The sequence below is a fragment of the Saccopteryx leptura genome, chromosome 9, assembly GCF_036850995.1.
Source record: "Saccopteryx leptura isolate mSacLep1 chromosome 9, mSacLep1_pri_phased_curated, whole genome shotgun sequence".
In the NCBI taxonomy this organism is placed as follows: Eukaryota; Metazoa; Chordata; class Mammalia; order Chiroptera; family Emballonuridae; genus Saccopteryx; species Saccopteryx leptura.
The window spans coordinates 19,481,601-19,506,402 of record NC_089511.1 but is presented as its reverse complement, the minus strand read 5'-3'; the positions used below and the strand labels follow the sequence as shown (position 1 = coordinate 19,506,402).

Here is a 24,802-nt window from a genome sequence, read left to right as displayed (position 1 = left end):
CTGGGCTACTGACCTTTTGCATGAATGTCTCACAGGTAACTCAAATTTAAAAGGTGCCAAATCAAACTTCCTATCTTCACTCAAAAACTAGCTCTTCCCCCGTTCATTCTGGTTTCATAGTCATCCAGGTTCCCAAGCCAGAAATCTAGGAGTTAGGCTCCACTGTTCTCTCTCCCATAGCCCCTAAACAAACTGATCATTTAGACCTGTCCTTGATATCTATGTCCCTGATATTTTTCAGTTTCATGCTGTCCTGTCTAGTCTCACTATCCTTATGGTGTCACAATAGCCTCATAGCGACTTCCCTTACCTCACGTCTTGAGCTCCTATATTCCCTCTGCCACTCTGAACTTCCTAAGACATTATTCCCTCACTTAAAGTGCTTTAAAGCCTGAGTGGCTCCCCAGACCTAACACTTTTAATAGTCCATATCCATCAGGAAAAATGAGAGTCTACACCCTCAATCTATGAATATTCATTAATGTATATCATGTATATTATAAAACATAGAGAAATCAAGAAAGAATAAGACAAAGACAAAATAATACACAAACATCCCTGATGAAGTTGTACTATCATTAGCTACTACATGACTCAAAGTATAATATTCTCAGGGTGAAGTTCATTATTAATAATATTCCTGTATTAATCTACATCTCACATAGTCTACTTGACAATTTGATTTTTTAGGCTGACTTCTTGACAGCTATAATTACCTTGAAATGTAAAAAAGAGCTCCGACTAGGAGAAATGTCAGCTCTACCTTTTTGTTATTGTTTTTTGTGTTAGAATTATCTTCAATCCAGGATTCTTTGTACAAACCCTTAAGCCACTTGTTTATTATGTGAAGGTTAATTTAGTTAAAAGCAGAAAATATACAGTAAATCCACTTAATCAGACTCAGGTAAACTGCAGTAAGTTGCAATATGATAACAGCAGACAAATCAGTAAGGCCACTACTCAGTTCCTCTGCTTTGTGAAGCTTCTACTCTTCCCTCAAGACATTACCTAGTAAGCTGAATGTGTGATGGCACCGTCTTATAAAACAGGAGAGAACCTGTGTCATCTACACATTAAATATTAGTAAAACTCAATCCTTGTCTTAGGTTGCAAAGTAAATATATAGTAGGAACCGCACTTGGAGACCACTGCTTGGCACTGTACACAGGCCCTTGCTGACCGGCCTCAGCCCACCTGTCCAGCCTGCTCCCCAGGTACACACCTCCCATACATCACCGTGCTCCACTTCTCTCAACAGACAGGGCAGTGAGGACACTTATGTCACCTTATCTTTGACGTGCTGTCTCCCTTGAGCTTCTACCTCTTCTTCCAGGGTACCATGTTCTTGGCTCTTTTAAAGCACTTACCATATCCAACTACAACTGTTTCCTTACTAGCCTAAAGGGCAGAGATTATTCCCAGTTTTGAATTCCCGGCATTTACCGTAACATGTTGTTTGTAATAGGTACTTAATAAAGAAATGTTGACTGACAGAATGAAAAAGTCCAAATTCCTCTGGCTGGCTTTCAAGGCCTTGCATAATCTGGCTCCAATTTATCGGCCCAGCTTTATTTTCTTTCCCCTGCGTCCATTCCTATTCTCCTCACTTCCTATCATATGTCATGCTCATTTTGCTTTTGTTCAGGTTACCCCCCTCAACTTGGACTGCCTTCCACACAGAGAAGCAACCTGTCCTTCATGCCTCAGATCAAATTATCCTTCCCCCACGAAGTCATATTCAACTCTTCCCTCTCCAACCAATTGGTCCCTACAGAGTACTCCTGATGGAGTATTACACATTTTAGCAGTTACTCTCTATGTGGTATTCTTCTCTCCCCAATTTCCGTCTAAGTTCTTGGATGCTAGGGACCATCTTCAACTTCTTTTATACACCGATCTCTTAACAACACACTGCGACATGATGATGCACAGGAGATGCTAAAAGATCTGACTGGTTGTAGGCAACATGGGACAAGGGAGAAAACACTGCACTGGGTTTTAGTTCAAGTTCCGTCACCAATTAGGTGACCTTAAACATGCCACTTAACCTCTCTGGTCATTAATTTCTCATCTGGAAGATAAGATTTTTCAACTTTTAAAATCTCAGGTAAGGTTTCCTCTTGCCCAAAGGGAACATTAAATTTTTGCCTTTTAAGATCAAGAAAAATTCTGAGACCTTTGGTAACTCACTTAACTTTAATGAACTTCAGTGTAATTAATCATCTGTAAATCAAAGATAAAACAGCTCACCACACTTTAAAGAACTGTGTCAAATTCAGATGAGAAAATACAGATTAAAAATGCACAGATAATTTTTAAATCCTGAAAAAAACACAAGGCATTATTATCCTAGTTGGTGGAAAATGTAAGCAAGCAGCATTATTTGTTGTTCAGTCAGGATATTGTGCTAACTTAGCCTAGGAATGTGATGGGATCTTTGAATAACGACTGTTCTATAGCCACAGGTTGTGCCTCATCTCATATGTACAAAGACACACACTTGATCCCAAACTGAAGTAATTTTTATCCTGGAAGGACTACACAACACAAACTTATCAGCTGCAGTTACCAAGTCATCAGTTGAGATCTAATCTAAAGCCTGGTGCCCTGGCCGGTTGGCTCAGTGGTAGAGCGTCGGCCTGGCGTGCAGGATTCCCGGGTTCGATTCCCGGCCAGGGCACACAGGAGAAGCGCCCATCTGCTTCTCCACCCCTTCCCCTCTCCATCTCTCTCTTCTCCCGCAGCCAAGGCTCCATTGGAGCAAAGTTGGCCCGGGCGCTGAGGATGGCTCCGTGGCCTCTGCCTCAGGTGCTAGAATGGCTCTGATTGCGGCAGAGCGACGCCCCAAGATGGGCAGAGCATCGCCCCCTGGTGGGCATGCCAAGTGGATCCCGGTCGGGCGCATGCGGGAGTCTGTCTGACTGCCTCCCCGTTTCCAGCTTCGGAAAAATAAATTAAAGCCTGGTTATGGTTTCTAAAAATGTTACTAGAATTTTCATAACCACTCTGTATTAGAATCAATAAACTTCTCATATTTTGAAAGTAATTTACTGCTGAGCCAACCGGCTAAGGCCTATTTTGAAAGTAATTTAAAGGGCATATTTTAGCATGAAGGTAACTCTATAAGAAATAATCAAGGCCCTGGCCGGTTGGCTCAGTGGTAGAGCGTCAGCCTGGCACACGGAGGTCCCGGGTTCGATTCCCGGCAAGGGCACACAGGAGAAGCAGCCATCTGCTTCTCCACCCCTCCCCCTCTCCTTCCTCTCTGTCTCTCTCTTCTCCCGCAGCCGAGGCTCCACTGGAGCAAAGATGGCCCCGGCGCTGGGGATGGCTCCTCGGCCTCTGCCCCAGGCGCTAGAGTGGCTCTGGTCGCAAAAGAGCGACCCCCCGGAGGGGCAGAGCGTCGCCCCCTGGTGGGCGTGCCGGGTGGATCCCGGTTGGGCGCATGCGGGAGTCTGTCTGACTGTCTCTCCCCGTTTCCGGCTTCACAAAAATACAGAAAAAAATAAAAAATAAAAAATCAATAATCTGCCTGACCAGGCGGTGGCGCAGTGGATAAGAGCGCTGGACTGGGACACGGAGGACCTGGGTTCAAGACCGCCAGTGTGAGTGCAGGCTCATCTGGTTTGAGCAAGGCTCACCAGCTTGGGCCCAAGATTGCTGGCTTGAGCAAGGGGTCACTTGGTCTGCTGTAGCCCCATGGTCAAGGCACATGAGAAAGCAATAAATGAACAACTAAGGTGCCACAATGAGGAATTGATGCTTCTCATCTCTCTCCCTTCCTGTCTCTGTCTCTTCATGTCTGTCCCTCTTCTGACTCTCTCTGTCTCTGTCACACACACACACACACACACACACACAAGAAATAATCTGATTATAAAGACATAGCTTCTCACAAACATGTCTAATCATTCAAGTGAAACATAAAGAGGCTAGTTAAACAACAACAAAAAACCCCACAGAAACACAAATGTCCTGACAATTTATTGTTCTTTAAGAGATATATGAATGAATATACACACAAAGCCTCAAATGTAAACTGTTTTCCCTAGGAGACTCTCAAATTGTCCAACATGAAAAGAGAAAAGTGGCAGTGTAGGATCTAAACTAGTTTTTTTATTTTTCTTTTAAGAATTTATTGATTTGAGAGAGAGAGAGAGAGAGAGAGAGAAGAGAAGAGAAGAGAAAAGCAGAAAGAGGGAGAAGCACAAAGCATCAATTTGTAGTAGTTGCTTCCTGTATTTGCCTTGACCCAGCAAGCCCAGGGTTTCAAACTGGTGACCTCAGTGTTCCAGATTGACGCTTTATCCACTGCCCCACCACAGGTCAAGCATTAGCTTTCTTTCTTTTCTTTCTCTCTTTCTCTCTCCTTCCTTCCTTCCTTCCTTCCTTCCTTCCTTCCTTCCTTCCTTCCTTCCTTCCTTCCTTCCTTCCTTCCTCCCTCCCTCCCTCCCTCCCTCCCTCCCTCCCTCCCTCCCTCCCTCCCTCCCTCCCTCCCTCCCTCCCTCCCTCTCTTTTCTTTCTTTCTTTCTTTCTTTCTTTCTTTCTTTCTTTCTTTCTTTCTTTCTTTCTTTCTTTCTTTCTTTCTTTCTTTCTTTTTTTTACAGAGAGTCAGAGAAAGGGATAGACAGAGACAGACAGACAGGAACGGAGAGAGATGAGAAGCATCAATCATTAGTTTTTTGCTACAACACCTTAGTTGTTCATTGATTGATTTCTCATATGGCCTTGACCGTGGGGCTACAGCAGACCAAGTAACCCCTTGCTCGAGCCAGCAACCTTGGGTCCAAGCTGGTGAGCTTTGCTCAAACCAGATGAGCCCACGCTCAAGGTGACGACCTCAGAGTCTCGAACCTGGGTCTTCTGCATCCCAGTCCAACACTCTATCCACTGCGCCACAACCTGGTCAGGTTAGCTTTTTTCTTTTTAAATTTTTATTTATTTATTTTAGAGAGAAAGAGAGAAACATCAATTCGTTGTTCCACTTATTTGTGCATTTATTGGTTGATTCTTTTTCTTTAGCGAGAGAGAGAGAGAGAATAAGAGAGAAAGACAGGAAGGGAGAGAGAGATGAGAAGCATCAACTCTTAGTTTATGTATATTAGTTGTTCACAGATTGCCTTGACCAAGGCCGGGGGAGGGGGGGTGCTCCAGTTGAGCCAGTGACCCCTTGATCAAGTCAGTGACCTTGGGCTCAACCTAGCAATCATGAGACCTCAGCTTTTCAAACTTGGGACCTCAGTGTCCTAGGTTGATGCTCTACTCGCTGTGCCACCATCAGTCAAGTCACTGGTTGGTTTTTATATGTACACTGACCAGGGACGGAACCTGCAACCATGGAGTGTTGGGATGATGCTCTAAGCCAATGTTTTTCCAACCACCAGTTCGCCAGAAATTTTGTGCAGTCTGCAAGAGTTAACCACCCTGATATTGTATGAAGATTATAGACTTAATGATCTTAGTCGAATTTGCTTATGCTCAGGGTGATTTGCCACTTATTAGACTGTGTCATTGATGAAAATACTACTGAGGTTGTGTTAGATATCTTTGAAATTTGTAGGCTCATTCGAACAACCTTTTACACCATGCAGAGTATTAATAAATCATGCTCAATAGACAAAAAGCATTCAGACAAACTTATGTAGTCTTCAATGCATCATACATGTGCAGTTCGGAAATCAAGCACCAGCTTGTACCATACTGCACTGTTATGTGTGGTAAGATAAAACTATTTATTGTGTGTTTCTGTTTTCTGGCAGGCTAGGTCACCAGTCCCCCGGTGTAAAAAAGGTTGAAAACTACCACTCTAGCCACCGTTAATCTAGCTTCTTTATTTTAGCAGTGTAATGTCAGCAGTATTTGTCACATGACCCTTAACACATATAAGCCATATCATATATGAGACCCAAAATCTCAAACCATTCTAGATATGAAAGTTATTTTCAATTCTGAAGTTAAAGTTCATGCCAGTCCACTTCCTCTATACACTTAACCGTTTTCTTTTCAGTAATTTGATAGCACTATGTTAAAACCATAATAAAGATAGTTTTCCAACAGTATTCAATAAGAATTGCTTTAAAAATATTGACCTTTTCTTCAAATATTGAACCTTAAACTGGACACTTTATACCATCTTCCCTAACCTTCTTGGAATACTTTTTGATGGGGAATCTAATTCATGTTCATTTAGCCAATGTTTTAGTCCTAAAATTATAAACTCTGGAACCTTTCTGGATAAACCCTATTTCTAGCACACAAGATACAGTAAATTTAACATAAAATGTCTGATAGGTAAGTATTCACCCTTTAATCTTACTTACAATCTATATATTTATATATACTGTATCTCTGCATATCTTTTTTTTTTTTTGAGAATTTTCATATGAGTTTTTTGAGCCAAATCGATGATATTGCCGGGAAGCAAAATCTTAAATGTTCCTCTCTGCATATCTTAATATCAATGCTAACAGTCACTAGCCAAAACTACAAGCACACAGTCTTTAGCAAGTTTTAAGGATCTGAGTAGTAAATGTAGAGGAAGAAAAATCAGAGGTATGGGAAACCAAGTGCAAATTTTAGGATAAAAAGGTTGGCCTGCCTATCCTGTGGTGGCGCAGTGGACAAAGCCTTGACCTGGAATGCTGAAGTTGCCAGTTCAAAATCCAGTCAAGGCACATATGACAATCAATGAACAACTAAAATGAAGCAGCTATGAATTGATATTTCTCATTCTCCCACCCCGCTCTCTCCTCTTTCTGTAATATCAACAAATAAAATCTTAAAAAAAAAAAAAGTTGGCCTAGACTAGAGATGACAGAAATACAGGAAAAACAAGATTAGAAAGGAGTTTGCATCCATGAAATGCAAACTCATTCTTAACCTGTTCACCTGAAATAATTTATTTATTTATTTTTTTCCAAGTAAAATGGAGCCTTGGATTTTAACACTTGTTATCCTGGCTATTCTGAGAATGTATTTGTTAACAGAGCACACCTTCATGACCCAGTCCTACCTTTCTCATTCACACCTTGTTGTTGTTGTTTTGCTGTTGTGTTGCAGTCCCTACAAAGTGCCCAGCACATACATTGTCCAGTGAATAACAACCTTTGAGGGAGGCATTATTACCATTCTGGTTTTACAGATGAGAAAAATAAGGTTTAGCAAGGTTGAGTAACTTGCCTAGGGGTTACACCACTAGCCAGAAACAAACCCATGTCTGTCTGACCACAAAGTCCTCATTTGTACTCTATCCTCACAGGACAGAATACCTCCTTAATGTCTCTTGCTGTGTGCCTTTACTGGGAGCAGCTTTCTCTTCTTAGGAGAAGGCTCAATTCAAGAATGCTTCAACTTCTCCATCAGCCTTTTTCTGAGCATTCTCAACCTCTGATCCCCACTATGGTCTTCTATAGAGCCCTCCTTGTCTTCTCAGAGTTCTATTATTACAGCCCTTTGCTGTACTTAATCTCTTATCTCAACTTTAAATTTCCTGAGGGGCAGAAATTAGGTGTCTTCAAATGCCTCTGGCATCTGGCAGAGTTGAATAAATATTAGATGCATGAATGAATAATCCCTACAAATCCATGAGATAAATAGGAACCCTTTAGCTCAGTTCCCTAACCACAGGCAACTAGAGACTACAGCTTGCTTTTGTTGGGGGGTGGGGGTGGGGTGCCTGAAATTCCCTGCCCACACCACAAGAGCATCACCGTGCTATGCTAAGGCAGTTTTTCAAGGTTTGAGACATATAATGAAAGAACAATATAATTTCAAAACTTTAAATGCTCAACAGAAAATCTGTCTTTTTAAAAGTGGCCTACCTGGATGGGACACCAGCTCTCAATTTTAAATAGTTTGACTGGATCAATTAAATCACTGTTTTCAGTGATTTTTGCTTGTTCTAAGTAATTTTATTTTTATGTCCTTTGGCTTGAAAGTGAAATTTTATACTTCCCCCCATATATAGGGACAAAAACTGCTTGTCTTTTACAAAATGGTAAAGTAGAACCTGTGTGTTAGGTAAAAAGGCACTCAGAAAATGTTATTATGCCACCGTTTGTAAAGATTCTAAAAGCACATGTGGCCTATTTTAAACTAATGAAAACATTTACTAGATGATTTTCATCTAGTCAACATGAATACCAGGTTCAAATTATATTTCAACTAAAACTGGGTTAAAAATATATGATGTAAAGAGTTGAAATGTCTGCACATCACCACTGAGTACTACATAAATAGACTACAGTCAATATTCTGGCTCTAAGAATTTATAACCAAATGCTGAGCTAGGCCAATTTCAAGGTACATGGTTAAAGTAAAAATCTTTTTACATACACACAACCTAAGCCACAATCTATAATTTTACTCCTTATATGAACACTAATTTCTTTTACTTTTTCATTTATTGAGTAACATTGGTTAATGAAATCATATAGATTTCAAGTGTACAATTCTGCGATACATCATCTGTATATTGCATTGTGCGCCCATCATCCAAAGTCAAGTTTTCTTCTGTCACCATATATTTGACTCCTTTTACCCTTTACTAACCACCATCCCCTTCCCTCTGGTAACTACCCTACTGTTGTCTGTGTCTGTGAGTTTTTCTTTGTTTCTCTTGTTTGTTGCTTTATTAACACTAATTTCTGAGCACTGTCTAGCCGCACCTATAAGTGAAATATAAATAATATTCATAAATAGGATTATTATAAAGGTGGAGCACTGGAATTTCACAATTGAAGCACATTAAACCACATACTTGCAAACTTAATATTTTTCCAAATATTTACCAGCGATTTTGAAAAAAGTGAAAAATCCCTTTGCCAAGCAGGAGTTCTGGCTTCTCTGTTTGAGAATTGGTCTCTTCTTATTTCTACTCCTCACCCCTTCCCTCTATTCTTCCTTTGCCAGGAATACCCTCCTGAGTTATCTCTGCCTATGTCCAACACATCCTTGGAGACCTGGCTCAAGGTTCAACTCCTTGAGAAAGTCCTCCATGACTAATTCTGACTTTCACTAACTACTTCCTAACTCTGCATTCCCCTTGGCATTTATATTTTGCACTGCATAATCAGTAACTTGTAACTTTTGCATTTTTCCATCACTTCTTCAAGTACAGACCAAACAGACACATCACCTCTTATATTCTCTTCTATACGGCTAGCAATAAATGCTTCCTGAGTGATTGAATCACCAGTGAAAAAATGCCAATCGCTCAAAAACTTCTTAAGTAACTGGCTTGTCAGATCACATTTACAATAAATTCTCTATCACCTCCACCATCTCCTTTAAGGAGATAAGATTTCGTTTTGCCTTTCTCCCACAAATTCATCAAACACACATATACTTAAAGTAAACAAACCTGGCTACTCAAACATCTTGCGATTTAACAGTTCAGGCTTCTAAATGGTTAAAGCCCTGCAGCAGCATGCCTGTGAATGGAAGGAAGCTGGCACCAGTCTCTTGCAAAAGGGGCAAAACTCTAGTTGGCAGTAGCCGTTCAAACACGTGAGCCTCCACTGTTAAACAAGGCTCATTAACCACACAAACTTGCTGTTTCAGCTTTCTACCTTCAAGGAAGTGCTATGATCCCCTTTGGTTGTTGTTGAGAGCCAATGATGGGTTAAATTCCCATAAATTAACCGGCGTTTTGATGGTTTGCCCAAGCATACCATTGGCATCCGTGCGGATAATTTTTTCTTTCTTTTAACAGACCCGCCTGCCCCAAGAGCCAGAGGTGAGTGAAGAAAGAGCTAACTGGGCACTTCTCAAGAGGCAAACGGAGACCTCCAGAACTCGAGCCTCCAAGTTCTTAGTGTCAGCTAATCGTATAGAATAGGCGGGGCTTCCAGCGCGGCTGCTTCTTACTGAACCTCAACCGACTGCAAGCCACACTCGCAGCGCGGCTGCCCAACTTTTTCTGCAAGGAGCATCAGTTGTTTCAGACTCAGAGCCCTGCAAAGCGGGCCTAGGAGAGCCGGGCCAGCAGCGGAGGGGACGCCGAGGACTCGGAGGGGGAGGGAAGGGGCTCGCTCCGCAGAGCGGTTAGGGTGGCAGGAACAAAGTGAGCGCCGGCCCGCAGCCCGCCCGCCGGCCCCGCTCACCCTCCAGCAGCACCTCCTTGCCCGCGCGCTTCAGCGCCTGCACGGCCTGGTCGTGGGTGGCCTGGCGCAGGTCCGTGCCGTTCACCGACAGGATGGCGTCGCCCAGCCGCAGTGCCCGGCTCTGGTCGGCAGCCAGTCCAGGGAAGATCTTGGAGATGAGGATCGGCATCCGGTTCTCGCGGCCGCCCTTGATGCTGATGCCCAGGCCGCCCGCCTCCTGCTTCACCACCCGCACCCGGCGCACGGGCGGCGACGCGCCCGCCTCGCCCGCGGGGCCCCGCGGCGGCGCGGGCGGGCTCGGGGGCCCCAGGCCGCGGCTCGGGCTCCCGGGCAGCGAGTCACCGGCGCCGCCGCCGTTCGGGAGGCCGTTGAACGCGGCCGCCGCCGGCCCCAGAGCGGGCTCGGGCTCAGCCGCCGCGGCGTCGCCCGTCAGGCTCAGGCTCTCCCCGCTTAGCTCGGCGACCACTCGGACCCAGCGCTCCCTGAGGAGCAGCTCCACCAGCCCCGCTTTGGTGGCCCGCGTCCACACAGCCATGGCCTGCCCCGCTCCCGCCGCCGCAGTCGCCGCAGCTACCCTCATTCCAGTCTGGCAGCCTCAGCTCTTCCCCTTCCCGCCCGAGGGGGCGGGCCCAGCCCCTCCCCCTGAGGTGATTCATTATTCATGAGTCCACGCCTACCCGCCGGAGAGGCGGGGAGACGAGCGGCTTCCGGGAGGTGAAGGAGTTGCCCGCAGTCCGGTCCCCTGCAGCTCACCGGACGTGGGCAGTGTGAGCCCTGTGGGGCTCCATCTCACGTCCTCCTTTCTTTCTCCTCTGACGGACCCCGCTCCCCAACTCCTGACCTCTACTGTGCAAATCACCGGAGCTGCCTGGGCGCAGAAAGCAAAGTTAGTTTCGAGATGCACTTTGCAAGCCTGCAAGACTGGGTTGCACGTTTATTCTTGCATTGATTGGTTCGTTCCATATTTACTGAGGGCTCTGCTACCGTGCTCCTTTTCAGACCAGGAGAGGAGTTGAATAAAATGAACCACAGCTGAGAGCTCTAGGTCTAGTGAGGGGAGCAAAACGGAGACCCAACCAACCTGGTGTGATACTATGCAGTTAAGTGAAAGAAAATGGACCTGAGAACAGAGTAGAAGAAACATTTAGTTGGACCTGGGGTGGTGACAATGGAAGGTGAATAGGTATAGCAGAGATAAAAGGTCCAGGGACAGGATTCCAAGGATCTGTCAACAGGCTCTGTAATCATGTTTACTTGCCTGTAATGCTAACCGGGACATGTCTTTTTCAGTCCTATAGCCATAATAGGTAGGCCTCAAAGATACTTGCAAAATGAGGCCCTGGCCGGTTGGGTGTGGACTTCCCTCCAGCAGCCAAGGCTCCATTGGAGCAAAGTTGGCCCCAGGCACTGAGGATGGCTCCATGGCTCTCCGCCTAAGGTGCTAGAATGGTTCCCGTTGCAACAGAGCAAGGCCCCAGATGGGCAGAGCATTGCCCCCTAATGGGCATGCCAGGTGGATCCCGATCAGGTGCATGCGGGAGTCTGTCTCTGCCTCCCCACTTGTCACTTCAGAAAAATACAAAAAACAAACAAAAAAACCCTTGCAAAATGATGGTTACTTAGGAAGATGCCAGAATTCCAATGTGAAGAGAGCATAGCATCAGTATGGAGGCAGCAATACATGAGTGTGAAAAAGCTCATATAATCAAATGTCAAAGAGTGTGAACTTGGTTTTGCAGCTCATAGGTCATGGCCTTTTGTTGGGGCAAGTGTTGATAGCTCCGGAAATTGTATGCATGCTGCAGAGACTACAACAGCTTTTATCCAAAGACATGGGTGATGCAATCCACCTGCTCCTTCTAGCTTCATAGACTGGAAGAGTTGAGGAAAATGAGACCCAGAAAGCCAGTGACTCTGCCCCAAAGTCCACAGTGAGGAAGCAAAGAAAATGAGCTTCCTGGACCAGTGTTTTTTGGTTTTTTGTTTTTTGTTTTTTTAAAAACATGACCTGGGCCCTGGCCGGTTGGCTCAGTGGTAGAGCGTCGGCCTGGCATGCAGAAGTCCCGGGTTCGATTCCCAGCCAGGGCACACAGGAGAAGCGCCCATCTGCTTCTCCACCCCTCCCCCTCTCCTTCCTCTCTGTCTCTCTCTTCCCCTTCTGCAGCGAGGCTCCATTGGAGCAAAGATGGCCCCGGGCGCTGGGGATGGCTCCTTGGCCTCTGCCCCAGGCGCTAGAGTGGCTCTGGTCGCAACAGAGCAACGCCCCCGGAGGGGCAGAGCATCGCCCCTTGGTGGGCAGAGCGTCGCCCCCTGGTGGGCGTGCCGGGTGGATCCCGGTCAGGCGCATGCGGGAGTCTGTCTGACTGTCTCTCCCCGTTTCCAGCTTCAGAAAAATACAAAAAGGAAAAAAATAATAATAAAGCATGACCTGTGGTGGCACAGTGGATAGAGCATTGACCTGAAACGCTGAGGTTGCCAATTTGAAACCCTGAGCTTGCCCAGTCAAGGCACACATGGGAAGCAAGCAATGAGCAACTAAAGTGAAGCAACTATGCTCCCTCCCCTCTTTTCTCCTAAAATCAATAAATAAAATCTTAAACAAACAAAACTCCTACATACCTCAGACCTCAAAAATGAGGGTCCAGAAATCACACTGCTAAGAAAAATCTCAGCAAAAACATGAGGTCAAGGTGCCCTTTAACTTTCAGCAGCAGAAGCAAAATCCCCATGTTTCCATTTGAGGGAAGGAGGACTACCAGAGGCAGTATGCACCAGTTCCTGTAAAAGGGGCTGTATACCTGCTTGCTCATGAAGTACTTGTCCAAGCTCGTAAGGCTTGTCCATGTTCTACTCTATGAATGCAAATTCATATGTTGGCAAAACTTCCAAAAAGCCTTCTATACCAGGAGTTAAAACAATAAAAATAGAGTCTGGAAAGCACCCAGCGCCCAAATTAAGAAAGAATTCAAAATGAGAAAAGTATCTTACTCCAAAAAATCATTACAGCAGCATCTGCTTTGCAATTAATGGAGCAGGATTTTCCAAGCTGCACATGTCAGCAGCTCAACCCTCCAGCCCTCTCCTAAATCAATTGCAGTGGGGCCAGCTCGCTGCTCCAGCAGGTCTTGATGTGCCCAAGTGCACCTGCAGTCCCAGACAGTGCTGGCTTTGCTCCAGCTGAGGCATGAGGCCCTCCCCCCCCCCCCTAGGCCTGAGTTATGTGAAATTTCTGCTTATTAGAGAGCACTCGGCAGCTGATTACTTAGAGCAGGAGCACTATTTTGGACACTTTTACAAACGTAATCACCCAGAGATTGGGCACTTGAGGTCACTTCCATTCGCAAAAGGGAAGTGCTGGAAAGTCTTCCCCAAAGGAGCAAGACCTTTTGGTCCATAAAACTGGAGGAAGTTATAGATCTTCCAACTAAATAGTAAATGAGGGCACTTACATAAGATAGTAAGTTATATAACAAAATATTTAACCCTGGGAGTAGAGAAGGTAATGGAGACATTTGGATTACTTGGGAGGTTTATTTTTAAGTGTATCCATAAAAAATTCCCAAACTATCAAGCTGTTTTTATAAGGTCTTCCATCAGAACCTAAATTAATTTTTGACAATCACATTACTACTTCCAGATTAGTCAAACTCATCCAGTCAGTATCTCTCAAAGATGCCTTGCAAATTTCTGCTCGAGTCCATCCAAACACCTCCTGCCCCTTTCAGCCACTATCTACCTACCAAAGCGGATGTTGGGTTGGTTACAAGCTGATTTCTCCCTTTGGCCTCTCTAGTAGCAATTGAATAGCTCTTGCTTTGTTCCTCTGGCATCCGGCCACCTTTGTGGCAGTGACCTTCAGGCTTGCTAAGGGCTGCAAGATTCCCACCTACCAAGATTCAAGTTTTTCTTGTCTACACAATTCATTGGGATTTTCCCTTTGAACAATTTTATTATGTGCTTGGCTGGTTTGCCCAAGTAGATTTAAAAATACAGGAGGGCAGGGACCACCCATCGACTTCTTTTTATTCCCCACTATTCCAAAAATATTGCCTTGCAGAAAAGGAACTCATTAAACTGACGGATTGACATTCAGTGCCTCCTGGGCTGTAGTCATTTCAAATAATCCCTCTGAAGGTTACTGGTTCCTTGCAGAGTGAAAATTACCATCTAGGCAATCTCATGTAGTCAGTGGAAATCTACTTACTGTGGATAATGAAATCTGAAATAAAAGACTACACATCTGTTTCCGCGGCTTCTTAAGGGGACTGCGAGACAAGCTCAAATAATTTTTGAACAGCCATGTTATTTTATCTACCTCTAAAAAAGGAAATGGCTGAGATAATTCCTAATAACCTTTCATTCCTGTCACCTATCAATATGTAATCTCTGCTCAAACTGTTATCTTACTATTTCTCAGAACAAAGCAGGGATCTTTGCTACTTTAAAATGAGGGGATTGGAAGAGCTCTCTGTTCCATAATTTCCTACAACTCTATGACTCAGACTGTGATTCTGTGCCCTCTCAAAACCCAGTGGTCTATTTTTTCCTTCACCCTTATAATAGATGTATACTATAGCATGGTAATTAAGAGCACAAAGTTCAAATTGTAGGTGGCCACTTACTTGCGATGTGACAATGGTCAAGGGGCTGAGGTCATGGGCTTTAGTTTCTTCTTCGGAAAAAAACAGATACCTTCCAGCTCTGAGTGGCTGTGAAGACTGGGTTGACCAATGCAAAGTGCTTAGCAATACTGTACCGGCTACACTGTGAGAGTTCCACGAAAAGTGCCCACTGCTGTTATTACTACCTGTTGACCTCCAGCTACAGCCGCAACAATAAAACCATTGGCAGAAACTCTGGAACTGAGCGTCTATACTTTATCTAGGAATAGGTCTGCCATGATACCATTTGATTTCAGGCTTAAAGGGCATATGGCCAAATTAATTTCGGTGACAAACGGATCTTGTATAAAAGCTACACTTTGGCTGAAAGGGAGAACATATTGCCAAGAGTCCGTCAAAGGAAAGAATTAGTGGATCTGGGGCTTGTTCCAAGGTTTGAGTGTTGTGTAATTTCATAAGGAAGGAGGGCCCCAGGCAAAATTGCAGCCCTTAGCAAGCCTGAAGGTCACTACCACAAAGGCAGCCTGATGCCAAAATAACAAAAGCAAGAGCTGCTCAATTGCCACTAAAGAGGCCAAGGGGAGAAATAAGCTTATAAAATAACCAAACCAATCCAACATCCAACTGTGAAAAACTATCCACACATAGCTCTTCCCCAGTTAGAAGACAGTGCAATCAATTGTCCTTTTCAACAGGGTAGTACTTATTCCTTTGCCTTCCAGGAGAAAGGTCCTAAAATGTATTTTTCTCTCCAGCACAAACACGAAGTCAGAGAGGGAAAGGTGCATATATCCTTTAGCTGATGCAAGCACATTTTAAAATTCATCCCGCCAAGATAAATCACTATCCATCTGAAACCCAGAAAAATAGATTAACTATCTCATGCTTTATGACGATGAAAACCCACATCTGCTAACCACATTACTAATGAGAAGCAGCTGGTGACAGTTTTGTAGCTCTGTGACTTTCTTTTTAGGAAAATATTAGCAACGACATTACTAAGCAGGTTAGTTTCGTTGAAACCACTCAGTTATGGAAAATTACCAGTATTTTTTATTGACAATCATGGAAATCACATAATTTGCCATGAAATTCAAATAGAGTCCCAAAAGAAAAATCCCCTCTTCCCCAATATCAGTTCTAAAAGAATTTCCAGTACCTCTAAGACTTGCAGTCTTATAGTCAGCTTCAATCTTTTTCATATACCATTGAACACCAAAGCATGTTTATTGATGCCTATGGTATTTCTGGGCCTTTGTGCCATAGTGTTAACTCCCTCCTGTGTCAGGGAATGGAATAGGCAATTGCGGGGATCACGGGCCCCTTTGGGAATCAGCTGCATGCTGCCAACACGCCTCCAACAAATGCAGACTTATGCAAAATTTAGCATTCAAACTTAGGGGCTCACAAAGCCCCTAAAGCCTTCCCAAGGATTCTTTTGTGGGCTGAACTGTGTCCCCCTCAACACTTATAGGTTGAAGTCCTAACCCACAGTACCTCAGAATGTGCCTCCATTTGGAGATAGTCTTTAACAGTAATGAAGTTGAAATGAGGTCATTAGGGTAGGCCCTAATCCAATAGACTGTTCTCCTTATGAGAGATTAGGATACTCTTTATGAGATTAGGAAACACACACACACACACACACACACACACACGGAAGACCATGTGAAGACACCATGAGATTGCCATCTACAAGCCTAGGAGAGAGGTCTCAGAAGAAACCAATGGTTTCCTGATTCCAGACTTCTACCCTCAAGAATTTTGAGAAAATAAATTTGTTATTCAAGCCAGGCTGTGATGTATCCTGTTAGGACAGCCCCAGCAGAATAATAGACCCTGAGTCAAGAACCAATACAACAACCTGTTTTATGCCTTCCTGCCTATTTAAATGGGCACTTTTTACTGCACTATTTTATTCCTTTGTCTCTGAGCAGTTCACAACTACGTTTTCCACTGAATGACAATCTTTTTTATTTTTATTTTTTTGTATTTTTCTGAAGTGAGAAGCAGGGAGGCAGAAAGACAGACTCCCACATGCACCCGACAGGATCCACCCAGCATGCCCACCAGGGGGCGGGGCTCTGCTCATCTGGGGCTACTGCTCAGTTGCAACTAGAGCCATTCTAGTGGCTGAGGTGGAGGCCATGGTGCCATCCTCAGTGCCTGGGGCCAACTTTGCTTCAATGGAGACTTGGCTGCAGGAGAAGAAGAGAGAGACAGAAAGGAGAGGGGGAAGAATGGAGAAGCAGATGGGCTCTTCCCCTGTGTGTCCTGGTCAGGAATCGAACCTGGGACTTCCACACACCGGACCGATGCTCTACCACTGAGCCAACAGGCCAGGACCTGAATGACAATCTTTAACCAGACTTCAAGACTCACTTCTACCTGGTCTTTTCAAAGTTTTTTTTCTCTAGTTTTATTTATTCATTTTAGAGAGGAGAAGACAGAGGGCGGGGGGAAGAGTGGGAAGCATCAACTATTAGTAGTTGCTCCTCTTATGTGCCTTGACTGGGCAAGCCCAGGGTTTCAAACCGGTGACCTCAGCATTCCAGGTCGACACTTTATTCACTGCTCCACCACAGGTCAGGTCAATCTGGTCTTATTTCTCACATGTTGGCTTAAGGGCTCTTTACCCAAATCTTTTCCACAAACTTTTCTAAGATGTTTAGCTTTCCTCTGTAGAAACTGTTCTACTCTTACTTTTTCTAGAACATCACCTGGTTCTTAATTACCACCAACTAGGGAAACTGTCACCATGCTGGGGTGCTTTCTTGAATGAGACATGCATGCTCTCGGTACTATGGTGAGCCCTGCCTGCCCTCTCAGCCTCGTTTTCTTCCATTTCTAATATATGTCGTATATCAACCATGTGGAAGCACTGGCTGTCCCTTGGAAAGACTATGTTCTCTCTTGCTTCCGGCTTTTGCGCTGAGAATGCTCCAGGAATGCGTCTTTTCTTCTCCCTTCCCCCTTGTAATTACCACGTAATTCCAGGAGTTATTAGCTTAAGGACCGTCTCCTACCTTCAACCTTCTCTAACTCAACTGGTTAGGTGCCACCTCTCCGTGCTCCTCTCTCCTGTAGCATCACTGATCTATTTGTTTCTCTTCCCCACTGTGCTGGGAAGTTTTTGATGGCCGAGGTCATCGTTTCATCTATAGTTGGTACATAGCATACATCAGGCACTCAATAAATGCAAGTTGAATATTAAGCTCTTTAACTTCCTGAAGACAAAAGACTGACACAAAGCTAGGCCTTAATAGCTAGATTTGTGCTGTCCAATACAAAAGCCACTAGGCACACACATGTGGAAACTTTAAATTAAAATTAGAAACTCAGTTCCTTTGTCACATTAGCCACATTTCAAGTGCTCAACAATCTCCTATAGCTAGTGACTAAGTACCTTATTGTACAGTACGGACACAGAACGTTTTTACCACCACAGAGAGCCTCCTGGACAGTGCTGATCTTTATCATAAAATACTTTGAAATATGAAAAAAGGTAACACTTTAGGGGGGGAAAAAAAGGTCATGAATATTCAATTTACAAACAGCAGAACGCATTAAAAAAGTGAGCAGCCTCATCAATAAACAGGCAAATGCAAAATAAAATATTACTTTTCACCCATTAGATGGGCTGAAACTAAAGTTGAGCACTACATTGGCAAGATGTAAGAAAATGAGTATTTCTCAACACTGCTGATAGAAATACAGCCACTCCAAAAGGCAACTAAAAGTGAAAGAAAACGGGCACAATATGAGCTAGCAATTCCACTCCCAGGAATTAACCCTAAAGAAACACTACCAATGTGGGCACTAGCAGACCATGTACTAGGTCGGTCATCACAACACTATATGAGTTACACACAAGACTGCCCACAGAAGTATCCAGCTAAATCAAGTGTTCACCCAGAGTGAGAATGGCTAGAACACCTTTACTGTCTGTGAAATGAGAAATCTTTTGTATACCATGCCTGCTACCCGTATTTACGACTGTGTCCCCACAACCAGTAGACAGTGGTAGAACTGTAAGAATGCCACCCTGGCCTCAAACCACTGTGTGACCATGGGAAAAGCTGCCTCTTCTCCTCTTGGCCTCCACGGCCATGAATATAAAAATGAGGTCAAGAAACACCCGGCTTCTTCCACAACCTCTGCTTCCGTCCCTGTGACAATGGGAACAGTTGCACTTTTATCCATATCATTCACTGCAGTTCAGAATACAGTTCCATTTGAACAAAGTTCTGATGCTTAAAAACAAACAAACCCAGACTAGATGGTCTCTCAGTTTCCCAGTATTCTAGTCTGATTTGCTACATTCTCCATGGTGAAGGGTACACCAGCCACGCAGAGATCAGATTACTAACTTACTATATGAGAGAACTGTATCTTTAAAGCATTTGAGTCAGGTCAGCAAAAAGAGCCTTCTAAGCCTGACCAGGCAGTGGCGCAGTGGATAGAGCATCAGACTGAGATGCGTAAGACCCAGGTGTGAGACTCCGAGGTCACCAGCTTGAGCGCGGGCTCATCCGGTTTGAGCAAAGCTCACTAGCTTGGACCCAAGGTCGCTGGCTCGAGCAAGGGGTTACTCGGTCTGCTGTAGCCCCATAGTCAAGGCACATAAGAGAAAGCAATCAATGAACAACTAAGGTGACGCAACAACAACAAAAAGCTAATGACTGATGCTTCTCATCTCTCTCCGTTCCTGTCTGTCCCTATCTATCCCTCTCTCTCTCTCTCTCTCTGAAAAAAAAAAAAAAAAGCCTTCTAAGTTAGTATCAGATCAAAATTTTTTCTATAGAACCCAAATATGAGCCACAGTCTGCAAAATGCCCGTACAGAAACCTAACGTGTTTCAGTTACAGATTCCCTAAAGTGAAATCACCACAAAACGCAGACATGGAAGTGTCCTCACTGAAGTGTCCTCTTCCTTAAGACTACTTTGCCTCTCCTTCCCCCTAATTCTCTAACTCACCCCAATCAGTTCCTGCTTCATTTGTATTCAAAGTTTTCTACTGAGGAAGAATTTCAAGGCCCAAAGCTCTTACTTCCCATACCATTTATGGAAATCCAAATCACTGGCTGGAAATGTCGCAAAGGAATGCTTTCTCCTCTCAGAAGTTCTGCTTCTTCACTCAGATGGCCTGTGAGCCCTCTGTCAGAATTACACCCTCCAGGATTCACAAGGTTTCAGAATGTTTAAGGTTAAGTAAATCAAGTCATACACTTAACTCCATTTAATAAAGATTCTCTGAATTTATAGCTCTAGTCAGTGAAAAGCAAGTGAGTTAATATTTAAGGCATCCTAGCCTCCCTCTGGTCATATTCAACACAGACCAGTGACTTGAACATTTTTTTTTTCAACCACACAAAAGAGTACCTAAAGCAATGAAAGGCAGAATCTTGTAGTCGACAAAGTTTCTACTAGTCCAGTCCAATGTAGACTGGGAAGATATGCCACACTAAGGACATTTATTCAAGAGGAAAGTTATTTAACACAGAGGGCTTAAAAAATTGCATCTATTTATTTAAATTAGTTCTGATTATCGCTATAAGAAATCTAAACAGGCGGGGCTGAGCTGTTTGTACATTATCAAGTTTGTTGTTCCCTCTTAGCAAATGAATCTGAAACAGGCTGTCCTTTATGTTATAAAGTACTGGGCTCTCTTCCTCTCTCCTATTACCTGTTAATTCTCCTCCCACACATCTCCCTTAAATTCTCACATTTACTTTCCCTTTCTAGATTCCAGGGTGGGGTTCGTCTTAGCAAAATGTTTTTTCACCAGCCTTTTACTTATGATGTCATCAGAACTCACATACTTCTCTGCCTATACCACAGCCTTCTATCCACAAAACAAACACACAAAACCACACATACTGGGTTTCCACAGGCATGCAACAGAATACTTTCACTGAGATGGGGAAGAAATCTATCTGCTCCGTTCAGGTTCGGTACAGTTCTTCACTTTCTAACTTAAAAGATCACATTAAAACTAGTCAGTTGGTAATACCCGCAGGAATAACAATGTCAAAGACAGTAGACAAGGACAGAAAAGGCAAAATATATGGCAGGCTTTCTGATCCCCACTTCTACTCCTACAGCCTAATGAAATGCCCAGTATCTCCTTAGCCTCTGAAACCGGTATATAATAGGTGAAAAGAGATGGTTAATGAGACTGATATTCCAAAGCCTAGTTCTTTTCCTTTTATTTTTTTAAAGATTTTATTTATTTTTTAGAGAGGAAAGAGGGAGAAAGAACGGGAGAGAGAGAAAGAGAAGTGGGGGGGGGGGGAGCAGGAAGCATCAACTCCCATATGTGCCTTGACCAGGCAAGGCCAGGTTTCGAACCGGTGACCCCAGCATTCCAGGTCAATGCTTTTATCACTGTGCCAAAACAGGTCAGGTCTAGTTTTTTTCCTTTTATATAAAATGAATATCTGACAACCAGAGGCCGAAGGCATCTGCTTTTCAGATAGAGCAATGCAGTTAAAATTCCTCCTAGAAACATGGGCTGATAACTGCTCTTGGAAGTTAGGCTATCTTTGGTAAGCAAGCACAGCTCCCCTGCCCTCTAGGGCAGTGCTGGACAGGCCCCCGCACCTTAGCGTGGGCTGCAGGTTGGGGGCTGGTGGACAGTCAAGGTCATCAGTGCTCTGAAGCCTCAGGCATGTGTTAGGGAATAGAGGTAACTATTATTTTCCCCTGAGATTATGGTCTAAAGAACAAACATGACCCTGAAAAAGTTGTATGAATTTGCATCTACATAGAACATTATCCCAACCTGGCGTTCCCATTCACTTCTGTTCATCAAAGAGAAATTACTGCCCATTACTTTGAAAGGTAACACTTATAACGGCCCCTCCTAAAGAATAACTTTGTTTTATTAACATTATTTATGAAAAACAAATAGGGCAGAACAGTTCAAGGAAGGACACAGACAGTGCCCTGTTTTAGGTCCCAAATTTCTTCTTTTTGATGGGTGGTGGCAGTTGTGCAATGATGTCATCCAGGGGCCGTTCTACTGCCACCAGTGTTCTTTCATCCAAAAGGTCCATGAAGAGAAGAGGCTGTAGAGAGATGAGAATGACCACCAGGAGTTAGGCTCCAGGGCTAGTCCTGAATAGAGGACCCAGAGCTGAAAGGTTACCCTCGTTCAAGGCTGGACAGAGGTAAGTCTGACAATCCTTCCTGACCTAGAACTCAAAATGGCTGCAAAAGCTGGGAACTTTTTAACTGAGATCACTTAAAAGATTTAAGCAAGATTTTCATGTTTCTCTGTACAGAAAATCTAATTTCTTAAAAATCAATGTTAACTGAGGGCTTTAGACAAAATTCTTGACAAATAGCAAGTTATAAATGCATCAAGAAAGTAATATTTGAATAATTCAAAGAACTCTCTCCTCCTCTAAAAAAAAAAAAAAATGCATGCTAGCCCCTGAGAAAATGTTCCAGGATGCCCAAGGAACTCCAATTCAAGAAGCATAAATATGGAACTTCTGAGGTGGCACCAAGAGCTGGAGAATCATAAGCTCAATGGACATTTGTTTTACAAACAGTGAAAAGCCTATCCCAGAAAAGAAAGTCATAACAAAGTCAATGACTTCCATTTGCTGTAAGTTACCTTATGGAACATTCTCCCAACTAGAAGCCAAATTTAAAAGCCAGCTTTAACACAAAGACCCCAACTAAGCTCTAACATCATTTTTTATTACCAATGTATTTCACTGTGGTTAAATATAATGTGCCTGCCATTAAGCTACTAAAGCGAGAACAATGAAATAGATATGAGGGACACAAATCCTCAGAAAGCTCACTCTCTCTAAAATCTACGTCCTCTGCATGAAAAATGAAGGTGACATCTTGACAGCTTATTACATTTTGATAATATCACAAGGAATCAACTGTCCAGAATATTATGCAAGATGTTTTACCTTATATATCTTAGAAATTTTAAAGGCATGGGCTGTGCGCCTCCTGATGACATCTGATTCATTCGTGGGAGGAAGTGGATTGTACAGTAATGTTTTGTCATTTGGAAGAGGCTAAAAGACAAAGATACATTGTTTAAGTCATTATTTTTATTGGGCTTATACAGAACAAAGAATGACAATGATTTTTCAGGCAAACTCCACCACCCTCCAACCATCGTATTGTACATTAACTACCTCCCTGACTCTCCCGACATCAGAATGAGAGCTGCACTCAGTTTTCAGCTACACTGGAGAGAACTTGGTACTCTGCCGGCAAGATCAAAGAGTCCAGTTGGGGCTTTTGGCCAGTCCTGTCAGTAACACTTTGTGTGACAGGAACAAACTGGCATGTGCAGGAGCTCAGCCCATGCAGGCTCTGCTTTCTAGACTCTCCCCCAACCAGATCACAGACTGGCCAAGTGACTAAACTTTCCCTCCAGAGAAACTGCAACACAACCACCCCCACTGATGTCCCTGACACCTTAAGAGATGGCCTCTGGCCAAGCAAGTGATATTTCATCTCTGACTTCCTTGGGAAACAGCTCTGCCCAGCAAGAGGAAGTGATGGACTTATCACCAATGCTTGGGAAAAAATATGGGCCTATCTGGACTGAGTTACAAAGAGACCAGTGAGTGGGAGGGGCCCTTCCTGTATCACTCAAATTGCAGAAGGCACTTGCCAGGCAGCCCTGCTTCCCACGCCTAGAGGACGCAGGGCTCACGAGAAGGGCTGCAGTGACACATCACCACACACACCTCCTTTAGAGCCATCTGCTGCTTTCTCCATGTTCCTCCCACCCCCACCTTCACACATATACCAAACACTGTGTGTGTGCTGCTTGCAATCTGAGCCCAAAGTGCGTTACAGGCATGGCCACAGTTCCCAGTGCACCCCAGAAGCCATGTAAACTTGCAGTGAATCAAAACAGCAGCTGGCCAAGATGGAATGTCGGACTGAAAAAATACTCACATCCCACCTAAATCACAGCCATGAAGGATGAAATTTTCTGAGCTGGACTTTTTGAAGGAGCTTAAGACCAACTCCGCAAGCCTGCAGACCATGTCTCAGTGCATCATCTGAGGGGCATGTGTGGTCAAAACCACAGGCTGTATCTCCTTTGATGCAACCACATTCTTTAGTCACTCAGGTGCAAAGGTGGAAGTAATTCAGCCAAATTGATGGTATCCCCCCTTGAGGGTCACCTTCTGAATAATCATTTTCCTACTTAAATTTATGTGCCCACAGGCAAAACAGAGAAATGGTCACATAAGCAAAACCAGTAACACAAAGGCCACTGCTTCCCAGGGAGCCTAAAGAACATGGGAACGAAAATGAAGAACCCACAAAATTAAAAAGCTCCCCTCCTTCAAAGAATATAGCAGGGGAACTTTATTCTGATTCTCTTCCCTCTGTCTTACTGTACTTCTAGCTTTCAGAACGAAGATTCAGTGAGAGCGTGTGTGCCAGTGAGAAGAACTCACCAGTGACTTGTCAATGATGCAGAACATATAGGCATCGTGGAGAAGAATGTACGTTGGTCTTTTGGGATGAAAACTGACATGTGTGATGGGAGTATCCCTTTGGAGCCAAAGGTAATGAAACCCCTGTTTCTGGATGGTCCGGCTCCACTCTGTATACTGTTTGTCTGGGATGCTGTATTCAAATATCTGAGGAAGAACAGGATAAAGACAAAATGCTGGCTGGTACTCAGAAAAATCAGAAGGGTATCTCTCATTCCTCACCAGAAAATATCTATGCAAACCTTGAATATATCATATTCAGCCTTCTGCTTTCTCACTACTTTTTTATTAAAATAAGAAAAATTTAAGGTAAATTACGCAATAAATAAATTCAAATAGAATAAAAAGGCTTTAAAAAAAATTAAGTGAGAGGCAGGGAGACAGACTCCCATATGCATCTCGACCAGGATCCACCCAGTAAGTCCCCTATGGGGCGATAATCTGCCCATCTGGGGCCACTGTCGGTTGCTCAGGCAACCAAGCTATTTTGGTGCCAGAGGCGAGGCCATGAAGCCATCCTCAGCACCCGGGGCCAACTTGCTTGAACCATTTGAGCCATGGCTGCTAGAGAAGAGAAGAGAG

At 43.9% G+C, this 24,802-nt stretch overlaps 2 protein-coding genes across 3 annotated transcripts in view; both read right to left on the bottom strand.

Annotated features, from left to right (window-relative positions):
* The window catches only part of SNTB2 (syntrophin beta 2), a 116,459-nt gene extending 105,757 nt beyond the window's left edge, over positions 1-10,702 (bottom strand). The window contains exon 1 of the mRNA XM_066348143.1: positions 10,104-10,702. Coding sequence (XP_066204240.1) covers positions 10,104-10,683 — 580 coding nt within the window. The 5' untranslated portion in view covers positions 10,684-10,702. The remainder of the gene's footprint in view (positions 1-10,103) is intronic.
* A 10,890-nt stretch (positions 10,703-21,592) lies between these two features.
* Positions 21,593-24,802, bottom strand: part of UTP4 (UTP4 small subunit processome component) — a 34,363-nt gene continuing 31,153 nt past the window's right edge. For both annotated transcript variants that reach the window (XM_066348132.1, XM_066348133.1), the window contains exons 15-17: positions 24,182-24,367; positions 22,661-22,771; positions 21,593-21,796 (exon numbers count right to left, since the gene is read on the bottom strand). In XM_066348132.1, the coding sequence (XP_066204229.1) occupies positions 21,680-21,796; positions 22,661-22,771; positions 24,182-24,367 (414 nt within the window). In that variant the 3' untranslated portion in view covers positions 21,593-21,679. The remainder of the gene's footprint in view (positions 21,797-22,660; positions 22,772-24,181; positions 24,368-24,802) is intronic.